This window comes from Prinia subflava, chromosome 17 (assembly GCF_021018805.1).
Source record: "Prinia subflava isolate CZ2003 ecotype Zambia chromosome 17, Cam_Psub_1.2, whole genome shotgun sequence".
NCBI classification, from domain to species: Eukaryota; Metazoa; Chordata; class Aves; order Passeriformes; family Cisticolidae; genus Prinia; species Prinia subflava.
In genome coordinates this window covers 10,448,822-10,467,525 of record NC_086263.1, presented here as the reverse complement: position 1 = coordinate 10,467,525, position 18,704 = coordinate 10,448,822, and the positions used below count along the sequence as shown (strand labels likewise).

General features: G+C 47.6%; 1 protein-coding gene across 2 annotated transcripts in view; it reads right to left on the bottom strand.

The window, feature by feature from the left end:
• Positions 1-17,869, bottom strand: part of FAM20C (FAM20C golgi associated secretory pathway kinase) — a 57,615-nt gene extending 39,746 nt beyond the window's left edge. Inside the window, exons 1-4 of one of the 2 annotated variants that reach the window (XM_063414085.1) lie at positions 17,104-17,869; positions 16,079-16,813; positions 14,239-14,414; positions 5,542-5,620 (exon numbers count right to left, since the gene is read on the bottom strand). In XM_063414085.1, coding sequence (XP_063270155.1) covers positions 5,542-5,620; positions 14,239-14,414; positions 16,079-16,602 — 779 coding nt within the window. In that variant the 5' untranslated portion in view covers positions 16,603-16,813; positions 17,104-17,869. Of the gene's footprint in view, positions 1-5,541; positions 5,621-14,238; positions 14,415-16,078 lie in introns of both variants that reach the window. The other variant, XM_063414084.1, reaches the window with a different exon arrangement.
• Positions 17,870-18,704: the final 835 nt, after the last annotated feature.

Genomic DNA, 18,704 nt, shown 5'->3' with positions numbered 1-18,704 from the left:
ATTCCTTGCAATTTTGAAATGCTCCTACATAACCCGAATGCTGGGATTGCCAGTTTCAACCTTTCCAAGCAGCTGATCCAACCCTAGGTCCCAGTAACCCACCCTGCAATAAGCAGTGATGGCACAGTAGCACTGCTCAGCTGAGGGACAAACCTCGGTGGCTGGGCTGTGCTTTGACCAGTGCCTGCCCAGCTGGGCTTCACACAGCACACTCCAGAGTGCCAAAGTGCTAATCCTGGAAGGCTCCTAGCCTGAGAGCAGCTACTGGATACACATCTCACTTCTCTAGCTGCTCAGAGAAAGCATTGCAATTTGATTTAATTGCTATGTTGACTTACAACAGTGTGTTTATACTGGATGCCTGCCAGCTCACACGTAACAGGTTGGCAAAACGTATTTCCTCAAAACAGCGTGAGATGCAGTGTAATAAGGAAAGCAATCTTCCAGCAGCCTCCATTCTGCAGCTCATTTCAACTCCTCTGACTGGGAAGCAGTGCCACCAGTGCAGAAGGATTGCACCACACTAATTGATATGATAATCAAGCCTGGAGGCTGCACTTCTCAGGTACAGCAGCCACAACTTCAGAAAGGGAATATAACTGTAGGAAATGAAAGTGATTAACAGCTGTTTGTATTACAGGGATTGTTTGCACTATTTAATATCCCTATCAAAAGATGCATTATTTGTTGAACAGTCCTAAAAGCAAATCAAGGAGAAACTTGAAGAACGTTGCTAATCCTTTGTCACTCTAAGTATGACATCTAAAAGCCAGTGAAAAGCTGTGCTTTGCCAATTGAAACAAAAATCACAGAATCATATACACATTTAAATTGGGAAAGACCCCTAAGACCATTGAGTCCAACTACTAACACAGCACTTCCAAGCCCAGATCCCAACTCAACCCCATCCCCAGGTGTCACATCCACACCCTGGGGCCAGTGTGAGCTTTCCTATGACCTTTGGCTGCTTGATCTCAGCCCAGTCTAACAGCACCCGTGTCTTTGAGCAGCTCCAGGAGCATTACAGACACCAAAAGTGGGTGTGCTTGTTTCAGTCCTGCAGAGAAGCAGTTTGCCCCAGACTGTGATCACCAGCCAGTTTTGTGGCTGGCACTGCAGGGTCAGGGCTCTGCTCCCATGGGCAGAATTATTTCCACAGCAGCAAGTTTCAGGAGGCACAGTGAGAGCCAGAGTTACAAATGACATGGTCAGCAGTGTTAGACCAGTTAATGAATGCCCCTGATTCAAGAGGACTGGATTTCACAACCCCAAAATCCTCTTCTGCCCTGCTATCCCCCTGATACTAATTGGCTCTACTTTATTTAAGGCTTTAACTGTAAACTTCATCTACTGGAAGAAACAGTCATGTGGCTCTTTCTAATCCTGTACTGTGACTTGTAAAATCAGAAGAAAAAAAAGAAGATGTTAAAAATACCAAGTCAAATCTAAAGTTGGAACAGAACTGGCTTTTATCTGTTCAGTCAAAACTGAGTTCACTAGATACAGTAGTATTTCTCTGAATGGAACAAATAAGCCTCAAAGATTTTATAATGAATACCCCTTGCACACATTTGTACAATGCAGTCTATAAAAATGGGAATGAGAGATGCAGTTTCTAAACACAGACCACAGGACACTTTTCTCACAACTCCAATAACAAGGTATAATTTTCTATCTGATCCTATTTGGCTTTTCCATAAGGAACTGTAAAAACCTCTCTCAAAATCCTGGCACCAGTGTGTGCAATAGGAATCCTAATGCTGGCTCTGCTGGAGCAGAATTTCCCTCTTCAAGAATAAAGCCTTGGGAGGAAAAAAATAGCATGTTGGTTTTGTGGCTGAGCCAGCTATTTAACTCCACGAGCCAGCAGAAACAAAGGGAAACCAAATAAAACTACAAAGCTACAAATGCTCCTTTTGGACAAGTGAACCAAAAGCCTTTTGACATTTATGGCTCTACCCATCCCTACCTGATAAGTCACACAGAAAGCTGCAACTGCAGATATCAGCAGTCACATAAATAAATTTTATTATGTTGTATGTACAATACTAGTACAGTTAGATACACTAATCATGGGAGGAGGGGAGGTTGGTATTTTTTTCCTGTCCCATATGGTAATAATTTTGTACGATTGAACAGTTATGAGCTAAATAAAAGTACACATTAACTCTGAGATACATTGCAAATACATTAAATCTTCCCTGGAGTTTTAGCAAATACGTGCTTTTTCTATCATGCATGTGGAATTAGTAAAGGAATCTACACTGGGCCATAGGATTTATAAATAGATTTGGCTTCCTCTGCAATACTTTATGGGCAATTATTTCAGAGATGAAGATGCAGAGCCATGGATAAATAAAATAATTGCAGCTGATCAGGCTTTATTTACTGCTATCACATTTCCCTGACTGCTACACTTCTGTCATTTGCTCCACTAGCCTGAATCAATGACCAGATGAAGAGCTGTCAGTTAATGTCAAACACAGAGCACAAAAGATGCCAAAGGCTGATTCTCGTTTCCCCATTTCCAAATTCTGCCTGGGCTTTTCTGGAGCTGGCTGGGTAAATTCAGTGTGGAATTGGGAGGCTGGGAAAGGGCAGAGCCAGTCAGATGAGTTCTGCAGTGTGTTCAGCAGTTTTCCAGGGAGCACATTTCGCTGTGGCTGCCCTGCAGAAGTCACTGCCAAAGGTCTGGAGAGCTCCCCTGCCATGAGCAGATGCCCAGCTGTGTCAGGGAAGGGCTGCCATGGTCTCCCCTGCCTGCTGCAATCCCACTCAAACAGGTATTAATTCAGTTTGGAAGAGGCTGAGTACAGCTATGTGTGGTAAAAAACAGCTTTCCAGGCAATTCCAGTGAACCAAACCCAAGCCTGTGACTGGCCTCATGTCTACATGATGCCCTCTGTGTACCCCACACCATGGAGCCTTCAGCAGTCGAGATCTCAGGATGGGAAACTCTGGATTGTCAGGATTCCTTGGGATCAGGCTTGAAATCCTCCACTCAGCCCTATCTAACAGTCGTGTTACCTGGGGTTCATGAAGGAGGTTGCTTGTCTGGAGAGGATTATCAAGTCATGAGGAAAAAGAAGTGTAGTTTCTGCTGCTTTGAAAAACCACAGAGCTGATAGGACTAAGTGAAACTTGTAGGATTCACCAAGTGGAGACAACCTGACTACCCACCAAAGCTTCCTTTAATGAGCCCATCTCAGATGCAGCCACCAGGATGACATTTTATGGCTCTCAAATTGAACTCCTTAGAAAAGAATTGTCTGCCAGCCCTGATGAGCAGAAATGTCTCTGAGCTATCTGCAGCCTCCTGTCCTAGGAAGGAACATCCAGCTTGGTGAGGCCTGGATAAAAAGGGCACCCTATAGAAAAGGGGAAACACAAGAAACATCATGGAAGCTGTAAAGGACCTTAAGAAGATCCTACAAGCATAAATCTCATAAATTTAAAGCCCTTTTTATTATTATTTTATTTAAATTTCATTCTAGGCTGCTTATTTCTATATAAAGAAACGATGCTGCAAACCTCTCCAAGAACTTCATCAACGAAAGTCCATAAGGTGGAGAAAGAGGCCAGTGGGACCAGATGCCAAAAGAGCTAGGAAGATTTATGCTAGCTGAGCATCTGGCTCCCTGTTATCAGAGGGAAGACAAATGCTTGCAAACACCCTTATTCCAAATCACTGATGTGTTCAGCCACACTCAGCACAAACTGCTCCTGGAAGGTGTGCTGCCTGGAAAAGCAGCTGCTGAGTGCTTCTTCCAGGGGTTTATACAGTGCAAAGAGCAGTGAGAAAAGAGGGTGTTGCTGCCCTTCAAATCAAGCCAAGGGAATGATTAAGACATCATCATTTTCTGTTATTGTTCTGGAGGGTGGTGGTAATTGCTTCCACACAGGAACGTGGCTGCACCTCCATTTTCATCCATCCTGTTGCTGAGGCTGTGCTTTGTACAGTGTTTTGATTTGACCTCATCAGCATTCCCAGAATTACAATGTCATGCCAATGATAAAGGCAGAGATTATCTGCATCTGAGGACATGCAGAAGGAGCATATCACACACTCTGTGAAGAGCCAGCAGTGCAAGCACCACTCTGCCAAGTACTCAAAGGCTGCCTGAATCCCCCCGGTTCTGGATTTTGCATGTGGGACTGGACATGATTAGGAATTGTGCCTACATGCATCCAACCTGCAGATTAAGGGGATGCACTGGTGATCTAAACCCTCAGGGAGAGCACAGGGAGAGGAAGGGCAGGTGCTGGAGCAGATGCTCTCTGCTACCACCTTCACTCTGAGTTGCCAGTATTGTCTGTGCTTCCTCCAGCCTCTCCCAGGCAGCCAGTGATCCACCAGAAGCGTGGAGAGATTTGTGTGCCATTTGGGAGATGACACAGAGTCATCTGAGCTTTGCACAAATGCCTTGTGCTCTCTGGAAGTTCACAGGATTTTCTTGTGATTCCCAGGACAGAGGCACAGACAGAGGGTTCCTGCTCAAACTTGGGTTGAAGGAAGGTCAGCCCAATTTTTTGACCCTGCTGGTAGTCAAATAAAATCAAGTCAAATCTGTACTTGTCTGAGGTCAATCTACAGCAAAATTGTGGGGAATCTCTCAGTCTCCAGCCAGCAGCTTCCCCCCTGAGCTGTGCTCCCTGCTGTGGCTCTAACACACTGCCAACACATATTCCAAACCACCCATCCTCAGATACTTTAGACTTCCATGGACCATCTTAGAGGAAATTAACTGAACTTCCCTACAGTGGGAACAAAATCTGGAAATGAATTTATGATTCCAGTGGTGCCTTGACACAGATACTGAACAGCTCCATTAAACATTATGCAGCCTTGAGTGTCTCTGCTAAACCCTCTACACCGAGCACAGAGTCATTTTCCTTCTCACAACACAAACACACAGGTCAGGATCCAGGAGTCTGTTTTGTATCTGAATAAATTCTCTCATTTCAATGGGATCCAGGCAGGCACAAATCAAGGCTGCACAATCCTAGTCCTTCCCCTCCTCTCCAGAGTCATTACCCTGCAGTACCACTCTTGGATAAACTCATTTTCACAGACTCAGCATAGACCCAAACCAAATGACTAATACAACTCTTTAATACAAACAACAATAAATCAACTGATTAAATTCTAATTTATCAGACAAATACTCTTTAGCTCTTCCCAAAGCTGTTCTGAATCATGTCTCTTCTCTGGCTGTGTTCCAGAGGAGCACTGACACCAGATAAAACTCAGACCTGTAGAAGAGGTTTACATGAGATAGAAATGCTGAAAACATCCTGTATTTATGATGGGAGATTTCACAGAGTGAATAACATTCCTGAGAAGACTGTAATGTCTCTGAAGCCTCCTCAGCATCTCTTCAAAGACCAGTCTAGCAGGACAAGGCACCAACAGACCCTGAAGCTCCAGGCTCAGGAACCAGACACATTAACCTTGGGAGATCCTACAGCAAACTTGTATCAGCTTAGAAAACGTCTATTTCACCATAATTCTACTTGAAATCACAAGCTTTTTTTACTTACTTCATTGGTTTAAACAATGCTTGTCCATAGTTCTGGAATGTCATGATCAGCTTCAGCTGGGTGCCTCCTGATTTCATTGCTGTGGGGGCAAAAAACACAAAGCAGCTTTAAAAAGAGACGTGGATCTGCTCACACTCAGTTTCCTTGACACAAATCCTATCTGTGTTTCTTTGTATCAGTTCAGCACGGTGGTATCAGAGCATCAAGCAGGGTGATCCCAACTGGACACCAGATTATTCAGCAGGGTACAGGGAAGGGCTTTGAGCTGCTGACCAGGACTAAACATGGATTGTAATTCCTGACACTTTTTTGCCTTTTTCTGGCCACCATGGGCTCCATAAGCACCCCAGATGAACAGGACCTATAGGAGCAGACCATTGTGGTCTTGTTTTCTCCATCTCTTATTGCTCTTGGATCACTTTTAACAAGGGACTCACACTGGAAAAGGAGATGAGGGTGCTTCCAAGGACAGCTGCACACCCCAGTGCACAGCAGACAGCTCCTCAATTAAAAGTATGAGCAGATACTGTAGCAATCTCTGATCTCTGCTGCCATTTTAATAACTGTTTCTGAGCAGTGGAGAGATGTAAATTCACCTCTCTGCACACTGGATATGTATCCAAGCCCAGGCATTAACTTCCAGGGACCCCAGGGTGGTTCATCCATGGGAGCAGAGCTGTGCAGAGCAGAAGGAGGGCAGGAGAGGACAGTGGAGGTGACCAGGACAGTGGCTTTGCTCATCTCCCAGCTGGGAGCTAATGGGAATTCAAGACTGGTCCTCGTTCAGACCATTCTGAAAAACTTTGACAATGTCATAGGAACAGCCAGATTATAGTGTTTTTAAAATTAGAAATTTTTTTTAAATATATAAGAATTCCTAAAAATGCATTTTACTTCATGATAAGGCTACTTAAAAAGATAAACATATATTACAGAAAACAGCTGCTTTTCTGCTGCCTCAATCAAAAGTGTCCTAATAAATGAAGTTACCTATAACCTGACTCCTAAATGCACCTCTGTGTTGGGAAGGCAGGCTGTGGCCAGCAGGGCTGTGGGGATGAGTCAGTCTTTTAAAGATGCTTTTTAGGAATCATCAGATAATCAATCCCTTTCTTTGCAGTTCTGGAAAAAATCTGTGTCAACTGGAGAACTACATGAACGTCAAGTTATCTTGCTCTGTAAATTCTGGCTGAGAGTTGCCCTTGTTCCACCTCTACAGCTTGTACATGTTTTTTCTCTAACCAATGCCATTAGCTACACATCTTTTTAATTACTCATCTCTCTGCCTTATCACTGATAGGTCATCAGCTCTCTTTCAGCACTTGTAACCTATATTTTTGCAACAAAATGCTATGCAAATCTGGTCAGTGTAATTACACTTCTCCTAGAATAAAATCCCTCCTGCCCTGCTGTTTTGCTGATCCCAGCCTTCTCTTGCCTTTCCACTTTATCCCAAAGGGAGAAATAAATAATTAGAAATTAAAGGGCATTAAACAATTTGCACTGACCAGGTAAAGCAGAAGCAGGGGGCTTTCCTGGATTAAACTCCCTCCCCTGTGCAGGACAGGTCATTTGATCTGCACCTGAGGGCAGGAGGAGCACGAGGCTTCTTCATGCCCAGCTCAGAGCCTGAGGACAACGAGAAGCAGAAACCTCCCAGTCCAAACCCTGCCTGTGGTGCCCTGGGACCATCTGTGCCACCTGGCAGCAGCCCTGGTTAGGGTGGGCAGCTGGAGCTGCCCTTGCCCCATGGCCACAGGGGCACAGGGCCAGGCACAGGGCAGTCCCCACCACTTGCCCTGCCCCAGGCCTGGCATTTCAACCATGGAATCACAAAATGGGCTGGGTTGGAAGGGACCTAACAGATCCACTAATCTAACCCCCCTTGACATCACAGCCATGCAAAGAAGAAAAAAAAGGGCTTTTCAGCACACCCTTGTCTAAGCACAGAGTTTCAGATGCTACAAGGACTGGTTTCTCAGCTAATTGAGGCCACTCAACAGATAATGATTTTGTTAGCAGCCAAACTCCACAGCGAGGATGTCATCACCAAGCAGGGAAATGTATGAGGATTAACAATTCAGAATAATTCTTCCATGAGACATAAAAGCCTGGTTCCCTGTCAGAAGGAACTGAGCTGAAGTAAGACAAAAGCCTCTCTCTTGTCTTTTTAGATCCATCTTATTGTATTGCCTTAATTGGTTGCAACAGCAGCCTCACCCCAACACAAGTTTTGCTGGCACAAGTTGTTCCTCCACTGCTGCTGGGAGCAAACTTTGGAACTCAGGAAACCAGAGGGGGACACTCTGGTTTTGTGTCCCATTGTGCTTTATGGCAGGGCATGGTGGAACCCCCGTGGATCATGGAAAACATCCCAGTGCCAGAGCTGCACCTTGGCTTTCCCCGTTATCCAGACTCCCGTGCAGCTATTCCCACCTGCTCTGCTCTTCCAGTGCCCAGGGTGTGCTGGCCAGGCTGGGGGGAGGCAAAGCCACCCTTCAAATCCAGGCTGCTCAGAGCCTGACATTGCCATCCCTAAGGGATGGGAACACCTAAGCTTGGACTGTTCTTCTAAGCTAGACAAGACCCTTGCTGTACCTGCAAACTAAGCAGCCTTGGAGCAGTCCTGGCTGCCCAAATTTTGGGGGTGGCAATGCCAGAGAAGAGCAGATCTCACTGGAGATGATCCACTTTAGGTCAGATCACTTCCCCTGTCCTAATTTAGCATCACATCTGCTCACTGGCTTCCCTCTCATTTTCTGAGCTGTGCTCCTCCCTTTCCTGCTCAGCCTTAGTTAAGCGTGTCCCTCTGGCCACTGTGGCCTGTCATCTTCCAGGGCTTTGTCCCAAACAAACACTGTTTGCTCATCTGGAGATGTCCTCATGCCTTCCTCTGCTGCCCACAGGCTCACTCCTGAAGGATGTGCAACCCCCAGAGGCAGCACATCCAATTTTCCAAGGAGTGGAGGATGCTGCACCATTGCAATCTGTCACATCTGTGATCAGAAGGTCCAGGGATTTTTACAAAAGCCTTGCAACATAAGGCTGTGCTGATTCCAAAGAAGGCACTAGTCACACTTCACACTCTAAATTCACTTTTTTTTTTTTTTTTTTTTTTTTTTTTTTTTTTTTTTTTTTTTTTTTTTAAGTATTTTAATATACTGTAACACCACAGGTCACAAACAGCTCTGTAAAGGATTTACAAACCTGCTGGCTCACAGCAGGTACTTCAAATCAAGTCTCACACAGCTCCTGGATGTACTGGCACACTGCTAAAAACAAATCCCAATGCCATCATTACTTTTCATCTTCAGGCAATTCAAAGCCTCTCTTTTCCCTCCAAAGTAGAAGGAAATGGAAAGCAGCATTAACCTTTCCTGTTAACTCAGTGTAAGGGCTCTAGGGTGTGATCAGAAATCTTCCTAACTTCAGGAGGCTTTGCAAAAAATTCCGAGATACCTTTTTGCTTGAATGTTTGGGATTAGAGTCTTGTCCAAAGATTAGTGAAATTGGTGGGATTCCTTCTGTTTTCCCTGACAGACTTTGGATCAAGCCTGCAAGAATCCCCACTCCATTTACATCCCTGAGCTGCTGCCATGGCCACCTGCTGCTTCCCTACCTTGTCACCTCAGCAACACCCTCAGGGTCCCCTCCTGAGCCCCAGAACCCATCCAGTACAAAAGCTGTCCCAGCTAGCAGCTCTCAGTCACCTTTCCAAGCTGGATGCTCCAGGGTTCCTGGCTGCTACTGGCAATGCTGCCCAGAGGGGTTTGACCCAAAGGGATTTGGAATTCCAACTGCTCTGGCTGTCCAGCTCCTCTGTTCTGCTCCCTGACAGCCCTGATCCCACCAGCCTGTCCAAACCATACGGTTTTCTGATGGAGAGAGAGGCAGAGTCCCAATAGGATCTCTGAACTTTCCCTGATTCTTTTGGTCAGCGTCCAACAAACATTTTAAAATGTATTTAATTATGCAGTGCTAATGCCTGTGAAGTGAGGCACACTCACAGCCTGGGATGCAGTTAACATCTGAAACACAGGATGCTCAGATCCATTTTGGATTCCTATTTATAGATCAAGCTTAAATCTAACATAAATATGTTGATTGGCTTTAACAAGAAATCCTCTACCCCAGGCTGGAGACATGGCCCTGTACAAGCTGTAAAGAACATATTCAAAAATAAATTCAAGCCCTCATCATCTCTTAGTTTGTCCTTGCTCAGCCAATTCTGCTAGCTGGTTTTTAAAGGACTTTTTGATTTAGTCAAGAAAGTAAAAGACTTCTGCAGGGGAAGAGATCTGTGAAATTACTCTAAGGCTTTGCTGTACATTTTAAGTCCCTTCCTTTCATCTGGAATTGTACATTAAATCAATCCGTTGACTCTTGGCAGATTCATTGTTTCCTTACAGAGTAAATCAAAGACGCTGCATCTCGTTGTTTTTCACAAGCTCTCAAAAGCACTTCTTCCTTTCCTTTGGATGAAATTTTCCCCATTTTCTTTAGAGCCAGAATTTATGTTCAATATTTGGCATCTTGTCTTTCCCTTTTCTCTTTTCTTTCCCTGCCTTGAAGCACAGTCCACCTCAGGTAATTGCAGCTTTTATTCCCAGTGTGAGTAATCTCAAACACTCGTTTTCTAATTACTGCCTGTACAAACTGAAGGCATCACAGATTCACAAATTACCTCAGTCAGGTAATGTTTCCAAACCTTCACATCCAGAAAACTTAAAGAATCAAAAAATAAGTCCCAGCTACTCAGAGGAATTACAAAGTCTATTCTGCTGACAGGGAATCTCCTCTGGACAGCAAGACCAAGCCCACAGTGCCCCTCCAGTGCACCATGCCAGAGCTGGTGTTAAACTGCTGATAGTGCTGCCACAATTATGCACAGACATCTTGTAAATATGCAAGAAAATAGCTAACTGTGGTTATTTATGCATGCAATAAGCAGCTACAAAAGGCAAAGGAAATGTGCAATTGCCTGTGCATGTGCTTCTGAAAACCAGGCTTCAGTGCTCAGTGGAAAAACAATTCTCTCTAGGCCCCTATTTATGGCAAGAGGAAATTTTCAGTGAATTAAAACAAATTAAGAGCTATCCCTTTATGCTGAGCAAAATGAATAGGAAATATGTGTATATATAGATGCAGGGCACAGAAAGATCCTCAGCCCAAGCCCGGGTAACCCTGTCCTTTTCCAGGCCAGCTCTAGGTGTCACTGTGGGATGGGATGCTCCTTCCCATCCGCGGATTTGTTCCATTTAAACTTTAACATCAAGAAAATGTCACCTTGGTGCTCCCTGCTCTTGGGAATTGCTGCTGTCACCGTTTTCATTTTAAAATACCTCTGCACATTACGGAGTGGTGTGAGTGGTTCTAGCAGATGTGGGGGATCAGCCTGGTCCCCCCTCTTACCCATAAATAATGCAGGGTGAGCAGAGAAATCACAGAGTGGCAAAGAATGCTGCTCTGCTGCAGTTTGGATCTAATTACTGAAGGTATCAGGCAAATCATCTAATTCTATTAGAGCCAAAGTAAATCTGAGCACTGTGAAGAAACTGGATAAAGCCATATCCCATTTCATCTAATGCATGTAACCCTGTATATTTAATTGTCCTGCTTGCTAAAAGAAGCCCGAACACCAAGCATTATCAAGGTCTCAATTTATTTTATACTCTTAACTGACATCTTTCCAGCTGCCTTTAAAAAAACCAAAAAAAACCCTCCAACCCAGCAAAAATTGACCATAAGGAAAAAAAAACCACGGCTAATTAGAAGATAAGCAGGAATATGCAAAGAATGTAACAGCCCTATAAATGTCCTTTGGTCAAATATATTACACTTTATTAATCAGCTTACATGCTTTTGAATCCCTCTGCTACTCTGCAGTAAAGCTGAAAACTGGCAGGAATTACTTTAAAACATGTATTTTTAAACACCCAAAGACTTTACAGTATAAAATAAGAGAAATTGCATTGTGCAAAAAATAATTTTAAAAAGAATATTAGCAATATTCTCTTTCTCTCTTTGCAAGATGAAAAAGCTCCTGAATCCCCACAGGGTCAGGCAGTGAATGCTAACACCAAAACTCAGATTCTGGCATCTCTGTATTGGCAAAAATCCCCTTCTATTTCCATATACTTGATTTTAGACTGGGATTTATGTGTAGGAATCATTCCCTGTCAGTTCCCATGGTGGCCAACAACAATACCAAACACACCTCATGGTTTAATTTATGGAAATTATCCTGATTCATTGGTGGAAACCATGGCTCTGTGTTTTTGTTAAGAGGCAGAAGAGGCCCTACCATGCTCTTAAGAGCCTTGTTCAAACATTAACAGAGACAATCCCAAAGGGAATTGCTAACAGCAGCCATAAATCCTCCTCTGTGGTCCCATGGCCCTTTCCCCCCATTGATCTGCAAGCTCTATCAAAATCAGAATTAATGGAAGCCCCATGATACATCTGTATGACACATTAGGTGAAATCATGGCCCCGAGGATGTAAGTGGCAAAAAGTTCCACTGACGTCACCAGGGTCAGGATTTCATTCCCATTTTTTATGATAATAATTTTTTGCTGCTGGGCCAACTGAAGCAGAGAGAGGTGAAGCCACGTGCCCAGAAGCACAAGTGAACACCAAGCCCAGAAGATCAAGTGATGAATGAGCACTAAACTACTATTTCTTGCTCCTGCCTCCCTTTTTTTCCCATCAGCTTCTATGTCTCCAATCCACCTCAGCCATCCCCCTGCTCTGCAGAAGGGACAGAGCCCATGGCTCGAGCACTGCTGGGTTTGCTGCAGACACTGCTCCCCTCCTGCACAGACAGTGCAGCTGAGCCCCGGAGTGCTGGGGAAGTGAGGAAAGATCAGCACTCAGCAGCCATGTGCACAAACTGCTACAGCCACTGCAAACCTTGTGCAAACCTCAAGAGATGGACATGGCTGGTTTGGGCATCATCTCTGCCCCTCTGGGGACAGCCTGGCCCCTGCCTGGCACTGCTGCTCTCTGCAGGGACAGGGAAGGGCACAGGCTGCATCTGTCCCTGCTCAGTGCATGTGCCCAAGGAGCAATGTGCACACACGTGTTACAAAGTGCTGGCTCAATCCCCACTTGTATGTGCCACTAATATTCCAAAAATTGGTGGGTATTGAGGGGCAAGGTCGGGAAAAGCAAGGGATATACCAGGGAGAAAATCACCCACGCTGTGTCCACACAGTGCCCTCGTCACCCTCCAGTGCAGACCAGAGGAGCACGGGCAGTCTGCTGCTACCTGCAGTGTCACCTCTGGGGAAGGGGAAACAATGGCTTAATGGGCAAACATGACCCGTGAATGAATCACTCAATCCAGACTTTTGGGGACACGAAACCCACCACAGCTTAATGAACAACCCCGTGTTCATCATCTTTCCTGAGCTGCAAGTCCACTGGACCCTTGAATCCAACACGTGGGTACCACAAACTGCTTTATTCAAAGTGCTGCTCCAGCAGAGCAGTGCACTGAGCACAGCCAAGGCACAGCAAGATTCACTGAGCTGCAGGTTTCCTGTGGCATCCTGCATTTTACACCTCCTCCATCCCAACCAGCTAAATCAGCCCACTCCTGATGACCAAGGATCTCCTTTATTCCTGCTCAGCAGCCGCCGTGATTCACACAATGGGAAATGTGAACCTTAGGGCTGCTTGAGCTATTCTTGCCCAGGCCATTTCCTGCTGAAGCCATGGGAATTTTTGCCTTGCAGGGTTAAAGACCTGCTGACCTCATCCCACAGTGCCGACACACCATCAGCACTTTCACAGAGCTCCTGCTATTTCATCCCTCTGAAAGGGACTTTGCAACTTCGTGGTCAGCACAAGTAACTCCATTTTCTGCCTGGTGGATGGAAACCACTGCCTGTGCTGCAACTCCCCGCCTCTGGAAACCACGGGGTGCGCACTTGTTTAGCACCCCAGGGCTTCCACCTAAGGCTGTGACATTCCTTTCCCAGTGCAGCTACGCAGCTAAATTCAAGAAGACACGCCTTGCCATCAAACAGCCCTGGAGAAAAGCCCCGAACGAGCGGTGTCACCTTGTTGAACCAGAGCCAAAGGCTGACACGGGCACATCGCTGTTGTGGATTTACAGGCAGAGTAAACAGAGCCGAGCCCTGCCCGGCAGGAGGCTGGCTCGCCCGGAGCTCCCTGCCGTGCCCGGGGAAGCTGCAGCTCCTGCAGGCGCACAGCCCGCGGTGCCGGATGCTCCCGCAGCCGCCGCAGCAGGGCTGCAGGGCAGCCTCTCCTTCCTTGGCACGGCAGGAGCTGCCAGGCACAGCCCTGGAAATAATGACCAGCCGGTAACACAGATCTAGCTGGTGCAAGGTGCTGGCTGCTTTCTGCCATCCTTTTTTTTTTTTTTTCTTTTTTTTTTTTTCATCATATTTATTTTAAACAACCGAGCAGGGGCACTTTCAGCCTCATTGTGACTAAAGGATCTCTGACACCAATGGGGTTTGCCCTTGCTGGCAGACTTGGCAATTATTCAGGTGATACAGAGCTGGCAATATATCTTTATGTTTAGCAGGGAAAATGAGCAGGGAAGTCGGAAAGCAAAGTTGCAGGGATGCTGGAGAGGAGCCATGCAAAATATTAATACTCAAACAGCAGAGAGATCTTGAGCAAAGAGCAAATAATGATAAAAGAGTAACATATATCCAAACATACCAACACTGGTTATCTTTTGGGAGACAAGGTCTTGTAGTAAAGCCTCAATTGCAGGATTATGTCTGGAATACAGCTCGTACCGATTAATGCCAATGTGGAATTTTAACCAGTTTGGGTAGGAGTCTATGGAGGTTTCTCCAGTTGGCAAAAATTCTTCATGATGATCTTCATTTTGCCTGCCACCAAAAAAAAATAATACAACAAAAACCCAATGTTGAGGAGAAAGAAATGATGTTCCAGTTTGTAACATGCATTAAGAAACAGGGCTTCAAAATGTGACAACTTGGAAAGGCAAAGCGCTGCAGAAGGGAGAGAGGTCCCAGGTTTCTCCCTGAACCAGGAGCCCCCACCTGGGGCTAATGGGGACATGGATTCTCACTTCCACCCCTCCTGCCTGATTTAACACCCATGAAAGTCGGGAGCAAAGCTCAGAGTGGCACCACTGGGCGCTGGCAGAGGCCCTTCTCCAGCAGAACCACAGAGCTCAAGTTCTATCTGCTGTTTAGGCTGCGTTATGTTGCACACAGCTTTTACAGGTCTGACCTGAACAACTGCATCATCCTGAACCTTTATTTAACAAGGATGTGGGGCAGGAAACCAAGAGTGCAGCAGAACCTGACCTGTGGTGCCCAATGCTCCCACTCCCTCCTCCTTCTTAAAGAGGAAGAATCTGAACTGGTTGCTAAAGAAGAACTGGCTGGTCTTGCCCCTTCCTGAGCAGTAGGAACCTACTACAGCAAAGAATTAATTAAAATGATCACTACCTTCTGAATTTCACTTTAGTTCTGTGAACTTTGGCTGCTGCCACTAAGGAAAATATGTACAACAGGCAGCTGCATTGTGGATATCAGCGTCGAATTCACTCTTCACCTACTGAACAGAATAACCCATATTTTTGATGCAGAGTTCTCTGTGTTTACAGTCATCTCCAGATGTTCAGGCATTTGTGACTTTTTTTTTCCTCTCTTTTTCTTTCAGAGAATCCAAAACTTTACAGGTTATTTCCCTTCACAGCCTGTTAGGATTATTAGATGGAAGGGGCCGGGACAATCCACATGCTCATGGGGCGGAAATCAGAATTATTTATCCTCTCTTTCTAAGGGTTTAGATCATGCTGGCTGCTCTGCAGCTTGACAGAGCTTTTGCACGGTACAATGCAGCTGTTTAAACATTACAATGTCACTGTGTTTGGAAGAGGGTGCTGTTGTATTAGACAACCCTTTTGATTTTTCAGTCATTGAATTTCTCAGCATTTCTTAGGAGCCAACAGGGCATACGATTCACAGAGGCAACTGACTGCTTTGAAGGCTGGGGAGCAGTGGAGGTGCAGGGCACTGGGAATTAATTGAGGATGAAAAATGTAGCTCAGATCAGATCCTGGAAGCGGAAATACCTGCCAGGATGAACGCCTTTGTGGTACTAGACCTTGCTTTCGAGAAAAGTTGATGTGTTACTGCCTGGCCTCACTGCTCAGCCCCTTCACCTCTGCGTGGGAGACCGGGAAGGTGCTGGAGGGGAAGGCTCGCTGTGAGCTCACCCTCTTCCTCACACCGTTCTTCTGGCAGCATCCTCCTCTGCTGCAGCAGAGATGGGGCACACCGACCCCTGGGCCTCAGCGCTCCCGTGCTCCCGTGTTTATTCTGTATTTCAGGGCATTCATTTTCCAAAGGAACACCACCGGGCGAGCCTGTGAGCGGCTTCTCTTTTTCCCAGTGACCCCGAAACGCTCCTCTGCCCACGACACCCTGAATCCCGCGTTACCCAGCGCAGGGCAGCGACCCGGGGGACGCGCCACGTCCCCACCCCGTCCCCGCGTTCCCCCCGCTCCCCGGCCACTCACCACTCGGGCTGCTCGGCCGCCCGCGGGTTGAACCTGATGTCGCTGTTGACATTGAAGAGGAGGTCGCCGTCGGCCAGCGGGGGCAGGGCGGCGCGGTACAGCGGGTGCTGGAAGAGCGCGGCCAGCGGGGCGGCGTTGCCGGCGGGGGGCGGCGGGCGCGGCGCCCCGGGGCCGATCAAGCGCCGCGCCCTCCCCGCCGCCGCCGCCGCCGCGCCCCCGCCGCCCGCGCCGCCCGCTCCGCCGCCCGCAGCCCGCTCCGCCGCCTCCCGCGACTGCGACGAGAGGTTGGAGGCCGGCTCGGCGCTGAAGTCCTGCAGGATCCGCAGCGTGTGCTTGCTGGGCCAGCGCGGCGCGGCGGCGCGGGGCGGCGCGGCGGCGGGCGGCGGGCAGGAGCAGCCCGGGCGGCCCTCGGCGCCGCGGCGCTCCAGGCGCGGCAGCAGGTCGATCATGATGTGCATGGTGCAGGCGACGAGGAACACCATCAGGATCAGCACCCGGAACTTGCGGACCAGGAGCATTTTCATGGCCGGGGCGGCTGATGAATTACCGGGGGAGGGAGGGGAGGCGGCGGACAGAGCCCGGGCGGGCGCGGGGCTGCCGGGCCCCCCCCGGGGCTCCGGCGGGCTCCTCTCGGGTCGGGAAGCGAGCGATCAAGTCAATAAAGTTACCTCCATAGGCGCCGAGAAATGAACAGGCTAAACCCGATAGGTCCTCATGTCTCAGTATCATCAAGAACTTGGGAGGGGGAGGGAAAAAAAAAAAAAAAGGGAAAAAATTTAAAAATAATTTAAAAAAAGGAGCGCCGGACCGAGCCTTTAAAATCAACAGGAAAACAATGCCAGCGGCATGGTAATATAGAAAGCCATCTGTTCACGATTTCTCCCTCTTTTTATTGCAGGGATCACAACAAACAGGGAAAACTGGCTCGTGGAGAGAAACCGACATCAGACACAGGCGCTGATTAAATAAAATTTAAAAAAATAATAAGGGGAGGAGGAGGGGGGAAGGAAAAATATTAAGAAAACCTGTGCGGAAAGGCGACAGAAGAAAAAAAATCATCCATAATATTTGTCCGTGCTGGAAACGCTGACTCCCTTCCCTTGGATTTGAGCAGTGATGCAGCAGAAGCGCTCCCCGCTCGCTCTTGCTCCTTCTCTTCTCTCAGACTCTTTAAGAACATTGGCTGGAAAATCATTTTCTTAGAGCGGTTCCAGTTTCTTCATCCATCGCGTCCAGTGCTTGGGAGAGATTAGTATGTTCAACTGAGATCGAGTCTGGGTGGCTGCTGTATCCGAGCTGGGCTTGTGCTTTGGCTTGGGTTGCTTTTTTTTGGCTGCAAAACTGTCTGATGGCACAACTGCAACATAAAGGTTAAATATGGCACAGAAAAAAAAAATAAAAAGAGGAGGGAGAAGGGAGGATTAGAGGAAAGAAACTAATATGAATCAGTAGAGGTTCTTTTTTAGCGAAGAGGTCTTTGATCTCTGCTGGGTCTTACAGATCTTTTAAAGAGAGAAAGGAAGAGAGAAGGGGGGAGAGAAGGGAAAAGCGGGGAGAGATCTTTGGCAGGTGCAGAGTGAAAACCTCTTTCAGCTACACTGAATTCTGGAGACTGGTTGGACTAGTAGCTCTGCAGCTCCAGCTTTCAGTGGGTGTGTTAAATATTATGAGCGAGCCATGATTCCTGCCTTCCTCACGTCATAGTTAGGAGATTGGCTAAATAAACGCTACAGTGATAGTAACAGGAAAACCTCAACCAAAAGAGCGTTTTTTTCCCTCCTCTCCTCCCTCCTTCCCACCCCCCCTTTTCATTCTACTGCAGCTCCAACTGGGGCAAGGAGAGGGCGTCTGTTCCACAAAGGTTTGGGGAAAAAAATATCAAGGGAAAAAAAAAAAGAAAAAAAGAAAAAAAAGAAAAGCGGTAGAGGAGAGAGGAATCTGCACCAGCACAGCATTTCCAAGCGGCAGCGCGGTGTGTGCCCGGGCTGGGATGGCGATTCTGCTCCGTCACTGCCCGGGCTGGCGAGCGGCACTGCCCGCTGCCCTCGCCCCGGCCCCGCAAGGTCAGCCCGGGAGCCTCGGGCTGCGCTCCCCGGAGCGGCGCTTCGGACTGACCGCGATCCCGCGGGCTGGGACAGCCCGGCAGGGGCTGCCCTCCCTCCTGCTGCCTTTCCTCCTTGCTGCCCACCCTCCTGCTGCCCTCCCTCCCTCCTGCCCTCCCTCCTGCCCACCCTCCTCCTGCCCACCCTCCTCCTGCCCTCCCCGCGCAGCTCGCCCCGTGCCTGCGTGGCCAGCGGGCTGATGGAAGTGGTGGCCCCGGGGCCACCCCGGGGGTGCTGCTGGCGCCTGGCTGAGAGTGGGGGCACTCTGGAGGAAGGAGCGAGCTGTTCCTGCTCCTTCAGGTGATCAGACAGGGATGCTCAGAGCTGCTGATTTCTGTCTCTGGGCAGAGCTGCCCCGGGTTCTCTGCTCCGCAGCAGGGCTCCAGTGGCTGTTGAGCTGGGCTATAGGAGGAGTGAGCAATAGAAAGTGCTTACTCCGACCCACCGCCACCTTTCCACAGAATCACCTCAATGCTGAATGCGGTGGTCCATTTTTTCCCTGCATTAAGCCACATTAAAATATT